Source organism: Dermochelys coriacea, chromosome 10 (assembly GCF_009764565.3).
Source record: "Dermochelys coriacea isolate rDerCor1 chromosome 10, rDerCor1.pri.v4, whole genome shotgun sequence".
Taxonomy (NCBI): Eukaryota; Metazoa; Chordata; order Testudines; family Dermochelyidae; genus Dermochelys; species Dermochelys coriacea.
This window is the reverse complement of record NC_050077.1, coordinates 33,609,639-33,633,942: the sequence shown is the minus strand read 5'-3', so window position 1 is coordinate 33,633,942 and position 24,304 is coordinate 33,609,639. Positions and strand designations below refer to the sequence as shown.

The 24,304-nt window shown below is 43.6% G+C and overlaps 1 protein-coding gene across 6 annotated transcripts in view; it reads left to right on the top strand.

Annotated features, from left to right (window-relative positions):
• The window catches only part of LOC119863092 (CREB binding protein), a 182,516-nt gene that overhangs the window by 69,115 nt on the left and 89,097 nt on the right, over positions 1-24,304 (top strand). For 5 of the 6 annotated variants that reach the window (XM_043493200.1, XM_038420859.2, XM_038420860.2 and 2 more), the window contains exon 3: positions 14,447-14,623. In XM_043493200.1, the coding sequence (XP_043349135.1) occupies positions 14,447-14,623 (177 nt within the window). Of the gene's footprint in view, positions 1-14,446; positions 14,624-15,829; positions 16,048-24,304 lie in introns of those variants that run through there. The other variant, XM_043493202.1, reaches the window with a different exon arrangement.

The window sequence follows — 24,304 nt, the reverse complement described above, 5'->3', positions numbered from 1 at the left end:
AGACTTCCAACATCTCTAGTGCTTTGAGTGTTACTGCTCTAAATTCAACATTGCACACAAAGATGGACTACAAGTCGTCAGGAACAGTATCCCCGATAATGTCACGGCTAACCTGGTGGCTGAACTTTGTGACTTTGTCCTCACCCATAACTATTTCACATCTGGGGACAATGTATACCTTCAAATCAGCAGCACTGCGATGGATACCCGCATGGCCCCACAGTATGCCAACATTTTTATGGCTGACTTAGAACAACGCTTCCTCAGCTCTCGTCCCCTAGTGCCCCTACTCTACTTGTGCTACACTGATGACATCATCATCTGGACCCATGGAAAAGAAGCTCTTGAGGAATTCCACCGTGATTTCAACAATTTCCATCCCACCATCAATCTCAGCCTGGACCAGTCCACACAAGAGATCCATTTCCTGGACACTACGATGCTAATAAGCAATGGTCACATAAACACCACTCTATATCGGAAACCTACTGACCGCTATTCCTACCTACATGCCTCCAGCTTTCACCCAGATCACACCACACGATCCATTGTCTATAGCCAAGCTCTACGATACGACCGCATTTGCTCCAACCCCTCAGACAGAGACAAACACCTACAAGATCTCTATCAAGCATTCTTACAACTACAATACCCACCTGCTGAAGTGAAGAAACAGATTGACAGAGCCAGAAGAGTACCCAGAAGTCACCTACTACAGGATAGGCCCAACAAAGAAAATAAAAGAATGCCACTAGCCATCACCTTCAGCTCCCAACTAAAACCTCTCCAACGCAGCATCAAGGATCTACAACCTATCCTGAAGGACGACCCATCACTCTCACAGATCTTGGGAGACAAGCCAGTCCTTGCTTACAGACAGCCCCCCAACCTGAAGCAAATACTCACCAGCAACCGCACAACAGAACCACTAACCCAGGAACCTATCCTTGCAACAAAGCCCGTTGCCAACTGTGTCCACATATCTATTCAGGGGACACCATCATAGGGCCTAATCACATCAGCCACGCTATCAGAGGCTCGTTCACCTGCGCGTCTACCAATGTGATGTATGCCATCATGTGCCAGCAATGCCCTTCTGCCATGTACATTGGTCAAACTGGACAGTCTCTACATAAAAGAATAAATGGACACAAATCAGACGTCAAGAATTATAACATTCAAAAACCAGTCGGAGATCACTTCAATCTCTCTGGTCGCTCGATTACAGACCTGAGGGTGGCTATCCTTCAACAAAAAAGCTTCAAAAACAGACTCCAACGAGAGACTGCTGAATTGGAATTAATTTGCAAACTGGATACAATTAACTTAGGCTTGAATAGAGACTGGGAGTGGATGGGTCATTACACAAAGTAAAACTATTTCCCCATGTTATTTCTCCCCCCACCCTACCCCCCACTGTTCCTCTGACGTTCTTGTTAACTGCTGGAAATGGCCCACCTTGATTATCACCATAAAAGGTTTTTCTCTTCTCCCTCCCTCCTGCTCGTAATAGCTCATCTTAAGTGATGATTCTCCTTACAGTGTGTATGATAAAACCCATTGTTTCATGTTCTCTGTGAATATAAATCTCCCCGCTGTATTTTCCACCAAATGCATCCGATGAAGTGAGCTGTAGCTCACGAAAGCTTATGCTCAAATAAATGTTAGTCTCTAAGGTGCCGCAAGTACTCCTTTTCTTTTGCATTATTACAGTTGATTGGCTAGGGGGCTGGGCCAGAGGAGAGCAAGAGCTGCCTGGTTAGCATGTGGCCAAGCACCAATCAAAAAGGCATCGTCTTCCTGTCTGGGAAGAACTGTGTTTGGGCTTACAAGTTTCAGAGTAGCAGCCGTGTTAGTCTGTATTCTCAAAAAGAAAAAGATTACTTGTGGCACCTTAGAGACTAACAAATTTATTTAAGCATAAGCTTTCGTGAGGTACAACTCACTTCATCGGGGCTTACAAGTGTAAAAGTCCCCTGACTGTGAACGCAATACAGGTGAGGAAGGGATGTCAGAGCTGGTTATGGCTCCCTGATTCTGTGGGGTGGTCAACACTGGCCCGAATACAGACTAACATGGCTGCTACTCTGAAACCTGCTCTAAATTCAGTCAGAGAAGACCGCATTTGTTGCTGTCAGATACCATTCTGCTTTTATCTATAAAGTAATCGGGTATAATGTAACGGGATGAACATGGCCATGGAATTAAAACAGCTCAGATTGACCAAGTTGTCAACCTCTCTTCGGGTGTAGAACAGGGATCTCAAACTCAGTTTACCTTAGGGCCAGTGCCAGTCCTCAAATCCTCCCAGCAGGCCAATAATGTCACTCCACATCCCATCCCGTTTCCCACCCTTTTCCCTCACTCCCTTGGCTTCCTGCCTCCATGGCTGACTCTGCCCTGCGACTAGTGACGTTGCCTCCATGCCTGACTCTGCCCAGTGATTAGTGATGGTATATCTCTGTCCCTCTCTCCAGCCAATGGGAGCTGCAGGGGGCAGCGCCTGCAGCAGACAGCCGGTAGTGTGGCTGCATGGGTCTCTGGCAACAGCAGGGATAGGGAACTGCTTGCAGGGAGCCGAGGTGAATGACACGTTGCTGAGTGCAACCCCTGGGAGGGTCCCAGGAGCAGCAGGATGCAGTAACGGAGGGAAGGAGCATATGCATCTTTCCTGCCCATTCCCCTCCGGCCTCCCCCTTCAGCCGGCAGCCATGAGGGACTGATGAAGGAACTTTTTAAAAAATTTCCGCGGGCCGCAGTGGAGAGGTTCTCAGGCTGCAGATGGCCTGCGGGCCGGGACTTTGAGACCCCTGGTGTAGAAGGAAGTGGTCTGTGATAAAGTACAGGATAACGCTGTAAGGCGCCTAAAAACTGATGTAAAGAGCTTGACAAAGCTCTGGATCCAGAAAGGAAGTCAGGGAATGGACTGAGAAGGAGAGTTTCATGGTTGTAATGAAACGAGGTGATCATTTCTGCCTGCTGCAGGGTTTTGGATAGAAAGGAAAGGAGATCAGAAAGAGAGAGGGTGGCCAGGGTGGAGATGATTATAGTAAAAAGCGAGTTGAAAGCCAAGATATGGAATAGAGTTTTAGCAGTTGAGGGAGATTCTGATTTTAGTCAGATAATAGAAAATGGAGAAGTTGGACTTGGTGAGAGTTTGGATATGTTAGCCCAGTGAAAGAGGAGCTTTCAGTCTTGCTGAGACAAACATAGTCCATTTATCTTTTTCCCCCTCAAGCCTGCTTCTCTTTCCCCCCTTTTCCATAGTGGCTCAAGAAGTATTTTGACACACCTAACCATATTAACCTCTTAGCGTCTCTTGTGTGCCTAAGTATACCAGTCTACTTATATCAAACCCAACGGGGTATTTGTTTGTGCTCTGGGACATAAAATAGTCTCTATATTGGTCATAATTTTCATACCATGTCAACTGTCCACTGGTGTCCAGAGAGACTAATCCTTAATGTATTGATGCATGGTAGGTGACCTAGCACAAAACAAATTATGTATGTAAAAAAGATGTTTTTCTAGCTGAGAGCCCTGCACGTTCCCTGGAATCAGAGAGTCATTCTGGGTTCTCTACTTCCCACCCACCATCCCTGGTAGTAAAGATTCAGGTAGTCAGATAATGCCTGTAGTGATACCTGTGCATCTTCATGGGGTTTTCATAGGTGTAACTGGCAATAAAATTAATTTAGTGAACAGTTTTGTTGATACACAGGGAATGGAATCTGGTTGGCACTGCAGAACTGGATATTACTAAACTTGTTTTTCTCAGTAATTCAGAAGCTCTGACCCTGCATATAAAAAGAAGGAACAAATCTCTTGAGTAAGATGGACACTTTTTCCACAGATTCTTTTTACAGTAAGCTCTACTTTAAGATACATACTAACCTACCAGTAAGTTGCAACAGCATGCACAGCATTCCTTCCAGACACTTACATCCCTGGTCTTCGTAACTTTTACATTTGTGACTTGAAATTTGACAGGAGTATTGGTTTTGTATCAAAGATGTACCTTTTGCTGTTCCTCTGAAAAGTCACCCAAGTTGGCCAGGTTCAGGGTGGATTTAAATCACTAGTCAAGAAGACTCAATTTAATCATGGATTTCTACATAAAAGTGCATTCTTGTTGGTATAACCTTAATACATAGTCTTCACAACTGACAGATGTAGGTTTCATTTTCAGAAAGTACACACTATACATAAGTAGTTTTACAGCTGTATGAGAAAATGAATAATTATTTCAATTACCAAAGGTAATTGAAGCAGATAGTTCACCTCCCAGTGACTTCATAAATATCTCCAATTCAACAGGTTAATCATTAATATTTGGAGGATTTTCTTGCCATGCTGTGTATTAGGAGGAGAACATCACCAGACAGACATTTAAATTGTTTTATTTAACTAAAACAAAACATTATATATTCCGGATTATTTTCTTAAACAGCAAATATAATTTTAAAAAGCATATGAATTTTTGAATTAGTTAAACATTCAAGTTTCTTAAAGTCAGGTTTGTTTTTAATAGTTTGCAACTAAATTTTTTAAAAAAAAATATTTAATATACCTATTTACTAGACTGTGTCAGCCAGGTCAACATGAGAAACTTAAAATATTGGCTTCTGCAGCTAACTCAGTCATCTTCACCTTCATTTTCCTGTTTGTTTGTAATCTGGAAAAGAAAAACAAGCTTTCCTGCTTTTTCAGGTCCCAAACGATTTCTCAGTTTGAATGAATTAGTCCAAAGGAAGAAAATATTCTTTCTACACCGGCAGAAGAAGCTACTGCTGTTAAAAGTGAGATTATCACTTCAACAGTCTCTGAATGCAAGTGCTTAAGTGACTTCCACCAGTTAACTGGTGTGACTTTCTTTAAAATATCATCAGCAAACATATATTTCTTGCATGGTTCACCCTTAGCTCTGAAGTTTATTATAGTTGGCATTATGGAAGGATGATTGCTGGATATCCATGTCATAGCCAACTGCTCTTCTTCAGCACTTAAGGTTGACCCTGGTACCTAGTATTGAGAATATTTGCAAGAAAATGAGCTGGAGAGAGTGCTTGTCCCATTCTTTTTTTAATGCTTGTAATTTAACTCTGTCATTCTCTTTTAAGATCTCACTCAGTTCCTTCCAAATTTCAACAGCATCAGCAATAAAACAGCTATTTCCCTGCATTTTGTTCCAGGCTACAGAAATAGGCTTCAGGGCACTGCATGTGTTCAATATTTCTTTTAAGCCCAGTATTGAGAACTTTGGCTCTGATAGTGCCATCTATTTCTTCACGATTTTGTTCACAGATTGTCATCAGATTAGGCCAGTTCTTGATATAGTGCTCAAAACAGTCTACTACTGAGTTCCATCGCACGTTTTGAGGGAGAGTTAGCTTGGTTCCTCCCACTTTTTTCAGAACAGCTGCTGCAAAGCGGTTGTAACGTAAGTATTTTGCAGTTTCAACATTAGCGTTTATTTCTGGAATACTAGAGTCTTTGGCTAGGAGGTGCATCAAATGAGCATTGCAACCATATGTTGTTAGTTTGGGCTTCTCTTCCCTCCCTTGTAAATAATTTCTTCTCATCTTGGATACATTTGCAGCATTGTCTGTGACCAAGCTGCATACTAGATCTTTGAATGTTTTTTCCACAGTTTGTTAAAGCTTTTACTGCTACAAGGTCAATGGCTGGCTTTTTGGCAGCTATGGAACACCTGGGGGTTTCCCCAACCATCACAGGGACACTGATCAGTCTCAGGGGCATCTGGGAAATGGTCAGCAACAGTCTCCCACCACCCCCGGACTCAGAAGCAGAGTTAGACTAAGGTCCCCAGAGTCAGCCAGCCCTGACTGGGTTTCCTGGGTGGAGGCCACGGAGTTAGCAGACCCACTGTTACCCGCCTCCTCATCCTCAGATGAGGCGATAGCGGGACCTTCCCACGAGGATATAAAAGCCCACCAGAAGCTTCTTAAGAGGGTTGCTTTGAACCTGGAGTTAGAGGACTTGGCAGTCTCCAACTCCCTGTTCGATGATTTAATTGCAGCAGCCCCCTCCAGGGTGGCATTGTCCATCCATAAGGGAGTGGTAAAGCTGATCAAAACCTTTTGGCAAGCTTCCTCTTCACTGCCTCCTATTTCCAAGCAGGCAGAGAGGAAGTATTGCGTCCCTGCTAAGGGATTTGAATACCTATATACGCACCACTCCTAGCTCACTGGTGATATCAACAGCCAGTGAGCGTGATAGACAAAGCCAACTGGATTGATCCCTAAGAATAAGGAGGCGAAGAAGCTCAATTTCTTTGGCAGAAAAATGTATACGATGGTCCAGCCTCCAGTTAAGAGTGGGCCACCATCAGGTGCTGCTTGGCCGCTACAACTGGCCAAGTTTGTGGATTTGCTGGCAGAGGAGCCTAGGAAGAAGTTTCTGGGTGAGGGCAGAGCTGTGGCCAGGGCATCCCTTCAAGTGGCCTCAGATGCGGCAGTCTCTGCAGCCTGGACCATGGCTTTGGCCCTTTCCATGATTTGTGTGTCCTGGTTGCAGTCTTCTGGCTTGTCGGTGGAGGTTCAGCAGTCCATCCAGGACCTCTCTTTTCATGGAACAGACAGCAAGGTATATGGCCTGAAAGATTCTAGGGCTATCTTGTGCTTGCTGGGCCTTTACACGCCAGCTCCTGTGAGAAAAAGCAGTTCTAGCCACAGCACTTCCACAGGTTCAGGGGCCAACCTCAGAGTCTTTTCACAAAAAGGGAAGGAAATACAAGCACCGGCAAGGCCAACAGCTCACTTGAGCTGTACCCGCAACCAACAGGGTTTAAGCAGGCATTTTGAGGGTGTGCTCAAGGGCGACTTTCCAGCCTGTGACCTGGATCCAGCACCCCTGTTTTTTTTCCCACCATTTGTCTCCCTTCCTTGGCCTCTATAACATCAGACCAGTGGGTTCTCAGCACATTAGCAGGGGGGTATACCCTCCAGTTTATTTCTACTCCTCCCTTCCACTGGCCCCCCCGTCCCTCTTCAGGGACCCTTCGCAAGAGCATCTGCTCGCTCAGGAGCCGTAGGGCCTTTTGCAAGTGGGAGCCGTGGGGGAAGTCTCTCTCCACTTGAGGGGGAAAGGATTTTACTCCTGTTTGTTTTTTTTATCCCAAAGGCCAATGGGGGCTACATCCCATTCTTGACCTGCAGAGCCTCAACAAGCAATTCAGAAGTTGAAGTTCCGCATGGTATCCATGGCTTCCATCATTCCTTCCCTGGATCTGGGAGACTGGTATGCTGCCGTCAATCTGAAAGATGCTTACTTTCACATATCAATCTTTCATGGACACAGAGGATTCCTACGTTTCGTAGTTGGGACCCCCCTCTACCAATTCACAGTGCTCCCCTTTGGCCTAGCAACGGCGCGAAGGGTGTTTACAAAGTGCATGTCGGTGATGGCAGCCTACCTCAGATGTCGGGGTATCCAGATCTATCCCTACCTCGACGACTGGCTCATCAAGGGCTGGTCCAGGTCCAGCACAGCATCGAGACGTTGCAAGCCACTTGTCAAGCTCTAGGCCTGTTGATAAATGAACAAATGTCAACGTTGGTTCTGGTTCAAAGGATAGAATTTATCAATGCAGTCCTTAACTCTACCTGAGCCAGAGCCAGAGATCAGGTTCAGGGCAATGTCAGATCTGATTGCCAAAGTCGTGGCCACCCACTTACCACTGCCTCAAATTATTGGGGCACGTGGCCCACATGCACGTACGTGGTTTGGTACATGAGACTCAGACTACACCCCCTCCGGATGTGGCTGGTGTCGGTCTACTCTCCAGCCAGGCATCACCTGGACAAGCTCCTCATGATCCCGCCACGGGTACGTACTTCCCTGCAGGGGTGGTCCAACCTGGTGCTGATGTTGGAAGGTGTGCCATTTGCGAGCCCATGACCCATGGTCTCCCTGATATCAGATGCATCCTACCTCAGTTGGGGAGCACATCTTGGTACACTGCGAACGCAGGGGCGATTGGTCAAGAGAGGAGCTCACACTTTACATAAACATCAGGGAGCTCAGAGCCATCAGTCTAGCTTGCACGGTGTTATTTCCTCACCTATCCAGTTGGGTAGTGCAAGTGCTGGTGAACAATTTGGCCTCCATGCTCTGTCAACAGGTGCGGAGAGCTTGTTGGTCGACTTTTTGTCAGGAAGCCCTTCACCTGTGGGACTGCTGCATCCGACATGCAATCCACCTAGAAGCCTTGCACCTCCCTGGTGTCCAGAACACGCTAGTGGATGACCTCAAAGGTCGTTCTCTCACCACAAGTGGTCCCTCCACTTGGAGGTTGTCAGGATGCTCTTCCAGAAGTGGGGAGTTCCTCGAGTGGACCTGTTCACCACCAGGCAGAATAGAAAGCGTCATCAGTTCTGCATCCTGCAATGCTTTTGTCAGGAGACATGATGTACATCTTCCCGCCAATCCCACTCATCAGAAAACTCCTCTTTAAAGATCAAGAGGGACAAGGTCATTATGATTGCCCCAGCATGGCCTTGCCAGCATTGGTTCGGGATGACCATGGACCTAGCTGTAGCAGCCCCATGGGCACTTCCCAGCTGCCCAGACCTACTCTCGTAGGATCGCGGTCGGCTGCTGCAACCGAACCTCACAGCTTGGATGCTGCATGGCTGAATCCAGAGAAACAAGCTTTCTCTAGTGAGCCCTCCTAGTGCCCTCCATCAGAGCAACTTACCTGGCAAAGTGGAAACGTTTCTCATACTGGGCAGCAGAACAGAGTATTCCTTGTAGCTATTACCTCGGCGAGATGTGTCTCCAAAATTAAAGCCCTTATTTTGATGCACATGTACCTAGTATTCTACAAGGACATGGGTCCAGTTGCGGCTCCATCTGGCCTGCCTGCTAAAGGTGGTGTTGCACTTCCACGTCAACCAGGATCTCTTCCTCCTGGCGTTCTGTCTAAAGTCTCACATGATTAATGGAGAGAGGCGGCTGCACACGCTAGATGTCAGGCGCGCCCTGGCATTCTACTGGGAGCACACTAAGCCCTTCCACAGATCAACTCAGATCTTTTTCGTGATAGGTGACAGGATGCAGGGCCTTCCGGTGTCCTCTCGGAGGATTTCGAATTGGATCACGACCTGTGTCCATACTCGTTACGAGTTGGAGCGGGCTGTGCCTCCACCGATACTGATGGCTCACTTGACTAGTGCTCAGGTGTCTTTGGCTGCCTATCCAGGACATCTGCAGGGCCACGATGTGGTCTTCAGTACTCAAGTTCACGATGCATTATGCCGTCACCCAGAAAGCCAGGGATGATGCTGGATTTGGCAGAGCTGTGTTATAATCGACATGTCCATGAACTCCTACCCACTCCGGTGGTACTGCTTGGGAGTCACCTATGATGAAATGGACATGAGCAAGCACTCGAAGAAAAGACTGTTACCTTTCGTAACTGTTGTTCTTGTTTAAGATGTGTTGCTCATGTTCGTTCCATGACCCACCCTCCTTCCCCTCTGTTGGAGTTTCTGGCAGGAAGGAACTGAGGGAGGGGGAGCTGGCGGCGCCCTTATACTGGCGCGCACACACGCGCTACTCCAGAGGGCACCAGAGCTGGTCCCCTACAGATGCCACTGAGGGAAAAACTTCTGATACCGGTGCATGTGGCGAGCACACACAACTACAATGGAATGGACATGAGCAACACGTCTTGAAGAGCAACTGTTACGAAAGGTAAGTCTTTTAGAGTTTGGCACCTAATTTCTCTGAAGATTGTCTGTCTGTAGTGAACAGGCTCTGTTCCTTTACAGCTCCCATATGGCTACTGAAATGTATATGTCTCCTGCCCCCAACCCCATAGAGTGACTGAGCATACTCTATCCTGGGGCTGCAGGGGCTAATCAGTACTTACCCTTCAATTACTCCTTTAGGCTGCTGTGGCACAGGGCACCGAACCGAGGGCAGGGAGACTGTCCTCTACTCTCAAAACTGCCTCTGCTGGCATGGTTTTTTCCTGCTGAAAAAAATCGTGTGTAATCATGTAATTAAAGACTGTATCATAATGCATATGCAGAAGGGGAACAAATTAAGGCTGAAGAGAGCCTTAAATATGCCATTTCCTAATTTGAGTACTTGACTTTGCAACCTTAACATTCTTCTAGTTTAACTCAGCCATATTCTATATAGAATGTTCATCCAAAACAAGCTAATGTTCCTGAAGCAGTCTTAACTTTTAGAGTGTTTTGATCTGAATGCTTGTTCACTCTGGTGACTGTACGGCTTGCTAGGAAAGTCTGTGTTGGATCTATTGCTCTGGATAAAAGTAATGTGTGTTCTTGTCCTGTAAAGTTGAATTGTAGATTAAGTGCCTCCTTTTTATTTATTTTATGCTGTAATTACTTCTCCATCTGGATTGTTCTCTGAACTAACCCCACTGTTTTTGCCTCAGAGGAGAGAGTGTTTTTTTTCACCAGTTCCATGTGAAGTCCTTTTTCAAGGAATTCTCTTGTTCTAATAAACTAGGTCCCTTTACTTTTCTCCAGATAAGATAAGATTCCAAACTGTGATAGATTTTCCTTCAAATGAGATCTGATCACTCTGTATAGTGCAAAAGGGCTGGAATCTGGTTGCAAATGACCAGCAGGGAATTCAGTGTGGTGGGAGCTCTGTGCTGTCATAAGCTCCTATGAATATCTCCTTTGCCAACCACATCAAAGCAAGTAGTGTTGCAGAATTGAGAGATGCTTAATGGACCCTTTGCCTGTGGTATAACTTAGAGTAGCCCCACATTGACTCCAAACCTCACTGAGGCGAGGGCCGGTGTTGACCACCCCACAGAATCAGGGCGCCATAACCAGCTCTGACATCCCTTCCTCACCTGTATTGTGTTCACAGTCAGGGGACTTTTACACTTGTAAGCCCCGATGAAGTGAGCTGTACCTCACAAAAGCTTATGCTCTAATAAATTTGTTAGTCTCTAAGGTGCCACAAGTACTCCTTTTCTTTTTGAGAATACAGACTAACACGGCTGCTACTCTGAAACTTGTAAGCCCAAACACAGTTCTTCACAGGCAGGGAGACGATGCCTTTTTGATTGGTGCTTGGCCACTTGCTAAACAGACAGCTCTTGCTCTCCTCTGGCCCAGCCCCCTAGCCAATCAACTGTACTAATGCAAAAAGAAAAGGAGTACTTGTGGCACCTTAGAGACTAACAAATTTATTTGAGCATAAGCTTTCGTGAGCTACAGCTCACTTCATCGGATGCATTTGGTGGAAAATACAGCGGGGAGATTTATATTCACAGAGAACATGAAACAATGGGTGTTACCATACACACTGTAAGGAGAGTGATCGCTAAAGATGAGCTATTACTAGCAGGAGAGCGGAGGGGAGGGGGAAGAAAACCTTTTGTAGTGATAATCAAGGTGGGCCATTTCCAGCAGTTGACAAGAACGTCTGAGGAACAGTGGGGGGTGGAAGGGGGGGAATAGTTTATTTGTGTAATGACCCATCCACTCCCAGTCTCTATTCAAGCCTAAGTTAATTGTATCCAGTTTGCAAATTAATTCCAATTCAGCAGTCTCTCGTTGGAGTCTGTTTTTGAAGCTTTTTTGTTGAAGGATAGCCACCCTCAGGTCTGTAATCGAGTGACCAGAGAGATTGAAGTGTTCTCCGACTGGTTTTTGAATAATTCTTGACGTCTGATTTGTGTCCATTTATTTTTATGTAGAGACTGTCCAGTTTGACCAACGTACATGGCAGAAGGGCATTGCTGGCACATGATGGCATATATCACACTGGTAGATGCCCGGGTGAACAAGCCTCTGATAGTGTGGCTGATGTGATTAGGCCCTATGATGGTGTCCCCTGAATAGATATGTGGACAGAGTTGGCAATGGGCTTTGTTGCAAGGATAGGTTCCTGGGTTAGTGGTTCTGTTGTGTGGTTGCTGGTGAGTATTTGCTTCAGGTTGGGAGGCTGTCTGTAAGCAAGGACTGGCTTGTCTCCCAAGATCTGTGAGAGTGATGGGTCGTCCTTCAGGATAGGTTGTAGATCCTTGATGATGCGTTGGAGAGGTTTTAGTTGGGAGCTGAAGGTGATGGCTAGTGGCGTTTTTATTTTCTTTGTTGGGCCTATCCTGTAGTAGGTGACTTCTGGGTACTCTTCTGGCTCTGTCAATCTGTTTCTTCACTTCAGCAGGTGGGTATTGTAGTTGTAAGAATGCTTGATAGAGATCTTGTAGGTGTTTGTCTCTGTTTGAGGGGTTGGAGCAAATGCGGTTGTATCGTAGAGCTTGGCTATAGACAATGGATCGTGTGGTGTGATCTGGGTGAAAGCTGGAGGCATGTAGGTAGGAATAGCAGTCAGTAGGTTTCTGATATAGAGTGGTGTTTATGTGACCATTGCTTATTAGCATCGTAGTGTCCAGGAAATGGATCTCTTGTGTGGACTGGTCCAGGCTGAGGTTGATGGTGGGATGGAAATTGTTGAAATCACGGTGGAATTCCTCAAGGGCTTCTTTTCCATGGGTCCAGATGATGATGTCATCAATGTAGCACAAGTAGAGTAGGGGCATTAGGGGACGAGAGCTGAGGAAGCGTTGTTCTAAGTCAGCCATAAAAATGTTGGCATACTGTGGAGCCATGCTGGGTACCCATAGCAGTGCCGCTGATTTGAAGGTATACATTGTCCCCAAATGTGAAATAGTTATGGATGAGGACAAAGTCACAAATTTCAGCCACCAGGTTTGCGCAGCAACTTGGAGGTGTAAAAGGCTTGCAAGACTTCCTGCCCAATAGCTCTGTCCATGCTGAGCGCTTCACAGGTGACTGTTTTACTCCCTTCCTTTAATTGACAGTAAGGTATGCATGGAGAATTGCAAAGCTGAGTCAGTGATCTGCTTAATTTGTCATCCAGTTACTAAATACAGAACACCTAGCATTTACATCCTGTCTCTAGTTTTAAGCATATTCAGCAATGCTAGAGGGAAGGAGAGAGAGGGAGTCGTGCTCAGTAGCATCCACTGGGAAAGGCAGAAAGCTGATATGACCCTGAAGGGGGATAACTTTCTCCCTTTAAAGCCTTCCCTCACTTTTTCCTCCTATTGCCAGAGGTGAATCTGTAGGAGGGTAAAGAACCAGGGCATGGGAACACTAGAGTGTGTTTGGGACGGACGGGCAAGTGAGATCAGTGGAAAGGGGAACTGGAAGTTGTTAAATATTTAAAATATGGACTCTTCAAATGTTTGAATTTACACATATGTAAGACTTTTGAAGAGTGATGATGGGGATGTGTATAGAATTCCTCCCCCGATAATAAGTTATTTTCTTGACTTGTCACACTGATTTGCTGTCATGGGCTTTATAAAGGTAGTGATAGAAAAGAGGGGTTAAATTACCTTGCTCTTCCCCTGCCAAAGAAATAAATTCCCTTCAGTATATTTAAGTGGTTTTCTCGAGTGTAGTTCTGTATGACTCCAGTGATAGAGCTTCCACCACTTCCCTTGGGAGACTCTTCCACAGGCAAATAGATCTTATGAATAGGCAACGTTTGTTACTCATTCAAGGGGAGTTTTGTGTTCTGCTGGTTAAATTTTTGTTTTTTTAATTTATGGAAAGGGTGCAAAGAAGCTGAGACAGGTGTCCTTTTTAATTTTTGTATTAATCTAAACACATTCTACTTCGCTTTTTTTCTGTTTCATTTTTATAGTTCTTGTTTTATTCTCCTTGGATGAACCAAACAATTCCTCTCCTGTACTGCAGTAGAAATCCTCCTAGTCCTTATATGTTTTTGCCAATGTTCTATAAAGAAATACAGTCATATTAAACTTGGCTGCTATAAATACAAGAAGAGAACATACGCAATCTCCACGCTTCATAATCAAGCTACTCCCATCTTCCATCCCCATTTCATCCTTGTTTGGAAGACAAACTCTTAACCTTTAAAAATGTTGTTTATGATTATCAATAAAATATCTCATAAATTGCTTACTTATATAAATTTATACCCACAATTTCTTGTTGGGTTAGAATGCCATATCTGATGTAAAGTAGGTTTTTTTGGTAAAATTTCAAAATTTCCATGTGCAATCTGTGTACAGAGTTGTATCTCCTGCACAAAAGAGTGCACACAAAAAAGCTATCTGCTTTTGGGGTCTGTTTTGTGAGTGCATTATTGGAAAGAGTAACTCTCTTTTCCTTCAGAGTTTTATCATGCTTTTATAAATTGGACTGCAACAAATAAGGTTGACGCACAGGGCATATGGATAAAACCAGGTGTCCAAATTTTATTGCCTGATCAGATAAGTTTGAAATGAATGAAGAGTGACCCCTCAATGTCTGGGAAAGGGTTTTCTAGTTATGTGGATCAAAGAATATGAAGATGGATACTTACATCTACTTTTATCTTAAAAATGTTTGTAGAGAAATGAAACTTAATAGTAATATGTTTGTTTCTATTCCAGATGGGAATGACAGGTAACACTAGTCCCTTTGGGCAGCCTTTTAGTCAAGCTGGAGGGCAGCAGATGGGAGCTACAGGCGTGAACCCTCAGTTACCAAACAAGCAAGGCATGGCAAATAATTTGCCTCCCTTTCCTACTGACATCAAGAGTACTTCAGTTACCAGTGTGCCAAATATGGTAAGTTGCATTTAACTCCTATGTCATTTCCCCCTTCCTTGTTATGCACCTTCAAAATATATTCCAAGTCCCCATGTATAAAGTTGTATCTAGTAAAAACTGAGTTCACATCATACTAGTTTAGATTTTAATGAATGATATTGAAAACTCATTAATCTGATTTCTTTCCTCAATAGTATTGGTCAGCAAAATATTAAAGGTGAATTGAAAAACAAAAATGAAGTAAGCCCCAAATATGCAAAGTGTGCCCGCTATCCAGCCAGTGGTGAGCATGAAAGATTGAAATAAGTTTAACAGGATACTGGGCTCGATGGACCATTGGTCTGACCCGGTTTAGCTATTCTTATGTAACTAGCATCCACCCTCCCAATAGTCTTTCACCTCAGAAATTGGTACTTTTTTTGTTTCACTGAAGATATCCCAGAATTCATTGTTCTCTGGTATCTCAGACACTAAGAATTGCATGGATTCCTCTGAGACAGTATTGCATTCTGTCACATCTCCAGTAAACTGGGAAATAATCAAGAAGGCAGGGTGGGGGGGATTTAGAAGCTTATATAAAATTTATTTCTGTGCTCAGTAACCCCCATTATTGGTTACCAGGAGCATTTAGCAAAAAGTTCTGTCCTTAAAAGGAGACACTACGAATTTCCATTTTTTGAAATATTTTCTTTGAGTACCCTTAAACAATATGCTCTGCATTTTTAAAAATTATTAAAACTAAAATTAAGGGGGGAGGTGTCTCTGTTCCCTGCTGATGATCAGAATTGAGTGTACCTGAGAGCAACATCACCGAGCATGCTCAAGCCTTCACCTTTACTTTACTTTTCTTTTTGTGCACACTACCACCTGCTGCCTCTTCAGTCTGTTACACTTTCACCTCTGCTTCTGCTGTAATTGAGTCTATAGAGTCTGGGGAAGGGTTTGTACACTGAAAGAAACAGTGAAACTGAATTCACTAAATGCTGTCAAATGCACTGAGAAAACTGAAATAAAGAGAAGATATTTTCCTTTCATCTTAGGGATTCTTTATAAAAATATTGCTTCAAAATCTTCAACTGGAAATGTGATTTTCAATTTGACAATCTCCCTCTACATCAGTGCTCATTTTTGTTTTGAGGATCACCTTTAAGAAAAAACTTCTTTACCAAAATAATCAGCTCCTTCCTAATTTTTTCTAGCGGTGTTAGAATGCTGCTATTAAGGCAACACTGGATTGTGACATCACTGAATGAAGGCTCAGCTAATTAGAAAGGAGGAGGAGCTTTTTGCATACAATTTTGGAACTCAAAAGTGAAAGGAGAAACCATCAATTACAACAGTTTCTCCTAAAATGATTACTGAAAATTTTGTTGAGCTTTATAAATCAAGTCATCCTTAAGGTTATAAGAAAAGTCAGCCAATTCAGTTCTTTATACTATGTGGTATGTAATCATAAGGCTACTTCTAGAATAAGTTTGTGGTTCTCAGACTGTGAATTTGGACCCCAAAGTGGGTTGTGATCCCATTTTAATGGGGTTGCCAGGGCTGGTTAATACTTGCTGTGGCGCAGGGCTGAAACGGAAGGCCAAGCCCCACCACCTGAGGCCGAAGTTTGAGGGTTTCAACCCTGTGTGTTGGGACTCAGGTTTCAGGCCCCCCTGCCTGGGGCTGAAGCCCTTGTGCCTCAGCTTTGCCAACCCCCCTCTTGCCCCTGGCAGTGGGGTTTGGGCGGGCTCAAGCTTTGGTCCCCCCTCCTGGGGTCATGTAATAATTTTTACTGTCAGTAGGGGGTCATGGTGCAATGAAGTTTGAGAACCCCTGAGTTAGGTAACAAAAACTTGTTTATATTGGTGGTGAACTTATAGTAAGGTCCAGTATCTTAGGTTGTGGTATTGTTACTTCATAAACTGTGTGTTCATGTTTATTACTGCAAAGTTAAAGTGCCCTATTGTGCTTAAATTTATCTAACTGTGTGCTTATTGTCATCTTACTGTTAGTAAGAGATGCCACCTCCATCCACAGTCTTGACAAAAGACTGAGAGCAAGTGCATTTTGACCACTGTATTGTATTTTAAATGAAAATTGTGTTTTAAAAATGCCATAATAAAATGAAATGCCCTTTCATACAGATTTTTAGAATTACACTGTGGCATTGGTCACCTTTTAGAATATTGAAGCAACAAACGGTTGCAAGGTTCAACCATGGTTTCTGAAACATTACTGAATTTACTTTTATCCTGTCTGCACTTGCCATTTAAACTTCACACCGGTTCACCTGATCCGCATTTTCAGCAATGGGTAAATTTTCTAATATAGACAAAGTTTGTGTGTACACAGTTGTGCAGTAAATTAATTCTCAAGGTATACTTCATAGTTTGTCATAAAGGGTTGTATTTGGTTTTAACCTTGTACAGTAAGTCCCAAAATAGATGCAGGAAATGCTGTGTTATGTAAGCTCTATCTACACCACTACGAGTGTGTGTAAATTCTTATAACAGAAGTTTTGTTTTATATACAAAGTGGACTGTTTGCTGATAGTGAATAGTATCTCTGGTATCATTTTGGCTCTGACATGGGAAGCACACTATTGAATGCTCTCATGTTTCTGCTGTGCAAAACAAATGACTTCTAGTTAGTGCAAGTTGCTTGTGAGAATAGTTCTTGTTAGTATACTTTTTTAAAAATATAATTTACTTTGGAAATTGTGGATGTTTAGAGTATTGCAAACTTGGCCAATTTCATTCGATATTTTCTGTGCTTGCTGCTGCTTCAAAGTAAAATTAAAATATCGCCAGTTGCTTTAAGATCCCTCAGTGTATTAGGAATAATTTAATTGAACTGCTTGTATAGTTTCTATGGAAACTACAAATTCAGTTATGTTTTATGCTCTTAAACATATAGCAGTTACTATAGAAACTGATAATGCCTCTCTGTGAGATGCAAATTACTTACTGTTGGTTGACACTAGAAATGTTGCCATTCTTTAGCAAAAGTATTGATGCACAGATACCACCCTTGTCTTCCAGATAACTCTTAAATCTAGCAGGAATGCTCACTTCAGGCTGTGTCTGAAAGGAAGTGTAAATGGGAAGGAGAGAATATAAATCTCGTAAATTTCCAGGTCTTAGTCCCATCCAGTTGTCAGAGGACTGCTCCTTCATCTCTTGTGTGCGTTGTCTTAAAAATCATCTATATTTTGGTGGTGTGTTTATAGAAAGGGGCTTGTTGCCACCTGGTCAAGTCAGGACCCTGTGTATAATTCTATTATGAAGCCATTTGCACAGCTGCATAATTCCTTTTTGAAACTGCAGTTTAATGCTATAGAATCTAAATGCTTCTACGGACAGTTGGGTTCTGGAGATAATCCATCAGGGATACTCCATAGTATCTCTCCTTCCTGCCTCACAAACTTGCTTCCTGGTCCCAAATGGGGACCACTCTCATGAGGTGATTCTTCAGCATGAGGCAGAATCCCTTTTGCACCGAGTGGCAATGGAGCACATCCCATCTCATCATGGGATGGGGCTCTACTCCAGTATTTTCAATTTCCAAAGAAGACGGAGGGGGAGACTCATCCTGATCTTTGGCAATTCAACATCTTTATTTGAAAGCTGAAATCCTGATTATATTGGCATTGATAAACTCTTCTCTTCAGAAAAGGATGTGGTTCACAGCTCTTGATGCACAGGACATGTATTTCCATGTGGACCTTAACCAATCACACAGGAAGTTCCTGCGTTTTACGCTTGGCCAGGAACAGTTTCAGGCCCTCCCCTTTTGGCTCACTACAGTACCCAGAACATTTACGAAGGTTTTCTCTGTGGTAGCAGCCCAGTTGAAGCACCAGGGCTATACAGTGTTTCCATAGCTAGATGACTGACTCCTGGTAGGCCACTCTCGTGCGGAGGTCAGGTCTTCTCGTACAACTTCTAGCAGCCATAAATGTTTGAATAAATAAAGAAAAGTCCATTTTGTTACCCACAAGAACAATAAATTTAATGGGGGCAACATTTAATGGGGGACTCAGTTTCTGCCAGAGCACATCTCCCCGCAGACAGGATTCATAAAATAACCAACGCGATTTCATGCATTACCAGCAGACCACAAACTACAGTGCACAGGTATCTTTCACTGTTAGGCTCATGGCCAAATGCATTTACATGACGCTGTTTGTCACACTCCACTTGTGGTGTCTGCAAGCTTGGCTCCATTCAATCTGCCAGCTGAACAAGGACCACATCAATTCCAAATTTCAGAGTAGCAGCCGTGTTAGTTTGTATTCGCAAAAAGAAAAGGAGTACTTGTGGCACCTTAGAGACTAACAAATTTATTAGAGCATAAGCTTTTGTGAGCTACAGCTCACTTCATCGGTGGAAAATGCCACCAAATGCATCCGATGAAGTGAGTTGTAGCTCACGATAGCTTATGCTCAAATAAATTTGTTGGTCTCTAAGGTGCCACAAGTACTCCTTTTCTTTTATCAATTCCAAGGTGACTGTTTCCATCAGAGTTATCACCTCCCTCATTGGTTGGTCATGGTGTGAGTTCCCTTCAGCCCTCCCACATCCACAGCCCCCGTTGTAACAGATGCCTTCCTCCTGTGGTGAGATGCTCATTTGTACAACCACATTGGTCAGGGTACCTGAACCTCACGAGAGAACAGGCTACATATAAACATACTGGAAATGAGGGCAGTCTGCCTTACGTGCAAAGCCTCCCTTCCACTCATACGCTTATTCCATGTACAGATAATGTTGGACAATATCACCATGGTGGTCTAGATCAACGAACAGGGAGGAGCAAAATCTCATCTCCTCTGCCTGGAAGCTGTCAGACTTTGGAACTGGTGCATCTGGAAGCACATCATGATACAGGCTGCCTATATCCCCAGTATTCACAACTCCCTTACAGACAGACTAAGCAGAAGCTTCTTGGCAGAGTGAGAGTGGGAGGTTCACGACAATCATAAGTGAAATACTTACCCGTTGGGGTACTCCAATATTTGCATTCCAAACTAACAGAAAGCTCCCCCTATTTTGTTCCAGAGGAGCCATGGGTTGTGATTCCCAAGGCAATGCTCTTCTGCTGCCTTGGACAAATGGCCTCAGATATGCCTTTCCTCCCATTTCCCTACTTCTGCAAGTCATGGGGAAGATATCACGACAGAACCGGTATAATTATCCTAGCAGCCTACTGGCCCAGACAGCTCTGGTTCATGAAACTTCTAAAGATGTCTGCCTGCCCACCCACCAATGAGAGTCTGCTCATTCCCTGATTTCCTAATCCAGGATGGGGGGAAAATCAAGCCACCCAATCTGGGCTCTTTCCACCTCATGGCCTGGTGTTTGGATGGGAGTTGGAAATAGAAATCTCATGCTTGGCCCCTGTTGAGGAGATCCTTAACCAAAGTAGAAAGGATTCTACTAGAACCTGCTACCTGGCCAAATGGAGAGACTTTTTTTGGCCTGGACTCAACTGCACCAACATTCTATAGATACCTTAAGCATCCCAGTTGTCCTAAACTATCTCTTGTCCCTGAGGACTTCAGGGATTATTAGTTCTCAGCAAGTACACATAGCAGTGATTAGTGCCTTCCTCCCTCCAGTGGAAGGATGATCCATCTTTACTCACCCTGCTTGAGCACAATTTATGAAAGGCCTGATCAGGACCTTCTCACTAGTTCTTAAACCTACACATCAGTGGGACTTTTAACCTTGTCCTGTGGACACTCTCAGGTCCACCCTTTGAACCCATGGCAACATCGGCCAGGACCTGACTGTCTATGACGGTGGCTTTTTGTGATTATCATTTCTGCTAGGAGGGTCAGTGAGCTCGGAGCCATCATGGCAGGTCCTCCTTATACAGTGTTTCACAAAGAAAAGATTTCTCCCCAAGATTGTTTGAGTTCCACCTCCAATGAAACGATACTTACCTGTATTGTTCCCAAAACCCCACACTTCTGAAGAGAAGAGACCATGCTCCCTTGATGTCTGGTATGCCCTGACATGAACCAAACCTATTAGGAAATTACTTGAAACTTTTTATTGCCATAGCAGAGAGACCACATGGGCAAGCCGGAATCTCCCAGAGGATTTCTAAGTGGGTTTCGGGTTGCATCTTGGAGTTCTACAAGATAGCAAAAATTCTTTCCCCTGTGGCTGTCACAACTCATTCTACACAAGCAGGCATGATGTAGAAGCAGCTTGTATCTGACGTCATGCTGCAAGGAAGCTACCTGGAGTTCTATCCCCATGTTAGCAACACACTACACTCTCTAGTTCAGGCCTAAGTTGCAGATGGGAGCGGAAGTATTGAAAGCATCTTTGCTACCTTCTTCCTCCCACCCACCTCCAGTCTGAACAGTGCTTGCCAGTAACTCCCATGTGGAATACACATAAGTAGTAGCACTCAAAGGAGTGGAGGTTACTTACTCTACTGTAGCTTCTTTGAGATATGTGGTCCCTATCTGTATTCTTCTGCCCACCCTTTGTCCCATCTCCTTTGAACGCTGTTGGATTTACGGTAAGAGGAGGAACTGGAGGAGCATCAACCTGCACTGCCTCCTCTACCCTCGGTTGGGAGCACAAGGAGAGCTACTGTGCATGTGTGGGCCTATGGACACTGCTTTGAAGAATTTCTAGATTTGGGCACATGGTGCACATGCGCATACCTACGTGTGGTCCCTATCTGAATTCCACATTTTGAAGAATCACCAGGTACGGCAAGTAACCTCCACTTTCAGTGACTGTCGTAGTATCACACAGGAACTGTGGCAGAGGTAAGGATAGAATATAGTTCTTCAGGCAGGCATTCAGTTGCTGTAACTATGAGACCATCCTTTCTCTTTCTTCATTCACTACATATCTTGAAACTTCTGCAACAAATAAGTCAGGAGTCCTACAAGCAACAGCCTCATTCACTGTACAACCTTGATTTCTCAGAGCATGGTCTGTCCTGTAAACTGATTGATTGAAACAGGAATCCTGTGGAAATAGTAGTATGTTATCATGTAGCTAAAGACTGTCATGATGCATATGCATAAGGGAGCAACTTAACGTGGCCCAGAAAACCGTATTACTGGCTCTTCCTAATTTTTGAGCACTTGATTTTGCAACCTTAATGTCCTTTTAAAGTAGTTTTGTGTGGAATTTCCTAGTTTTAAAAAAACAAATTCCATCATGTGGTATCATCATAACTTCAGCAGGGTTAGAACCTTTAGATCCACAGCCCAGACCTCCAAATTCAGGTTAATAGCCCTGCCCTTAAAAGACAGCTTTCTTTTGATGGTGAAAGTGGTTCTTTGAAGGATTAGGGATTATTGCATCGCCTCCAAAGCCTACCTTAGAAGAGACCTAGATAGCCCCAGGGTGAAATCCAACAGGAATGAATCCAGGGAGACTACAGCCTGCTGTTCAGGAAAAAGGGATGAAGCCACTTGAGGAAGAAAGCAAGCTTTATCAAGGTTAACTCTTTTCAGTACCAAAGAGGTAACAAGGAGGAGACCCTTTGCATTTTAAATAGTCAGCCTTAGTGTAAAAGGGTCTAGGCATAGTGTCTTAGCATCAGGACAAGCTAAGGAACTTTTTCTCTTCCTGGGTCCAAACAATATCTGAGCAGTGGATACGGGGGGCTCCATCCATTGTTCTCAATAATGGCACTGGATTGCTTGAGATGTATATTATGAAAATATCAATTTGCATGTAAGGAACAAAATATCTCCTTAGCAGCTCTTTTTCAAAAATGTTGGGGGGAATAACCAGCTGTAATTAACTGATATAAGCGTTGTGTAACTTCTCAGCACACCATGTAGCTTCCAGCAGTGAGAGCAATCTCAGAGTACCCAGAGCCCTAGAAGGAGAGCCTGAAGCCTCTCATGATTGTCACAGAAAGTATTGCTTTCAGTACAGGGATATCTGTATTGAATGGTTACTGGAGGAAAGGAGTCAGAGTAGCAGCCATGTTAGTCTGTGTCCGTAAAAAGAAAAGGAGTAGTTGTGGCACCTTAGAGACTAACAAATTTATTAGAGCATAAGCTTTCATGAGCTACAACAGCTCACTTCATCAGATACATACAGTGGAAAAAATATATGCATCCAACGAAGTGAGCTGTAGCTCACGAAAGCTTATGCTCAAATTTTAGTCTCTAAGGTGCCACAAGTACTCCTTTTTCTTTTTATGGAAGAAAGGAGATTCCCTCAAACGTCAACTTCAGAGGATGCTGCAATCATGCTGATAGACCTTTGAGATTTAGCATGATTTTAGTCTGTCTTGTTTTAGAGTTGTAAGGGTGGATCAAGCATCATGACTCACGTTTTTATTGGAGATATTGAGGTGTGATACCACCCTATATTAGTAAATGAAGGCATTAAGCAACATTCTGCATGTTGTGGCATTCACAGCACAGTGCAACTGAGCTACAAGATTTTTTGTGACCACCCTTTATTTGTCAGACTCTTTTTTTTGCAAACCCCAATGCATGCAGGCACATAGGCTATGAGACTGAGTGAGAGAGTGTCTTTTTAAATTTTTTCTATTAGGTTGACCCAATTTTTTCAGTGCATCCATTTCTGCATGAATCAAGGCTTAAGAGTATTTTCTTCAAGGAAAGCACAGATACATCTATAGCGTTCTCAGTGGCTGTTTAGACAATGATTGATGTGCCTAAGGGTTTGGCTACTGTACATTACAAATACAAGTTTAGATTTTACAATTACTCTTCTGACCAGCAGATGGAGTTCAAGAATATTACTTAAGAAGCTAATATAACCATCCAGTCCTCAGCTTTCTCAGTTGTTTTCTCTAATGTGAATTGGAGCAGCTCTTCTCCTTCTGACTTTAGTTTGTCAGAATGTTTTATAGCAAACTTAGTCTGCTGAATCTCAGCATTTGATCTTGCATGTTCTTCTATGCTCACTCTCAAACTCAGTTGATTCTCTTGGTTTTGCATAATGTAATGATTTTGATGGAAGAAATGATGAAATTGAGAGGCTTTGACCCTGCCTGTAGAGAAGTATATAAAGAGCTCAAATAATTTTGGATCATGTCTACAAAAACTTTCTGCGGCTCAGCTCAATTTTGAGTAGTATTTTAAAGGAGCTATAATTTAACAAAATATCTTCCCAGTAATTGTTTTCTGTCATGAAGTGAAATTAAGCAATGTGTAATTCTGACTATCATAACCAACTGAACAAAAGCCTCCAATGCAAAGTTGTGACTAAGACGACTAATGTGATTCTTAGGTGTACAAATGGGAATAACAAGTAGGAGTAGGGAGGGAAACGTGGAATTTCCTTGGAGTGCTGGTCCCGGTGTGTATTCCACAAATGGGTATGCATGTGCACCATGCACCTAAGACCAGCAAATCTTACAAGTAGTATCCATTGGTCCACACCTGCATGTTGGATTTCCTTGTGCTCAGCACTGAGGGTATAAGGGAAGGTGCGGATCAACCATCTCTCCAGTTCCTTTTCACTGCTGTGTGGCCTGAGTCTGAATCGTCAGACCGGAGCTATTCTCGCATTGTCTTAATCTCTCTAAATATAATTGTATATAATTTGTTAGTGTTTTTATAGTATTCTTATAGTTAATGTCGCTTTGTTTTTCCCCACCTCAGGGACCCTCTCTCTCTTTCCTTTTGAGAGTAGGACTGTGCCCAGAATCACATGGTTTAAAAACTGTCTCGTGTTCTTGCTCCTTCTC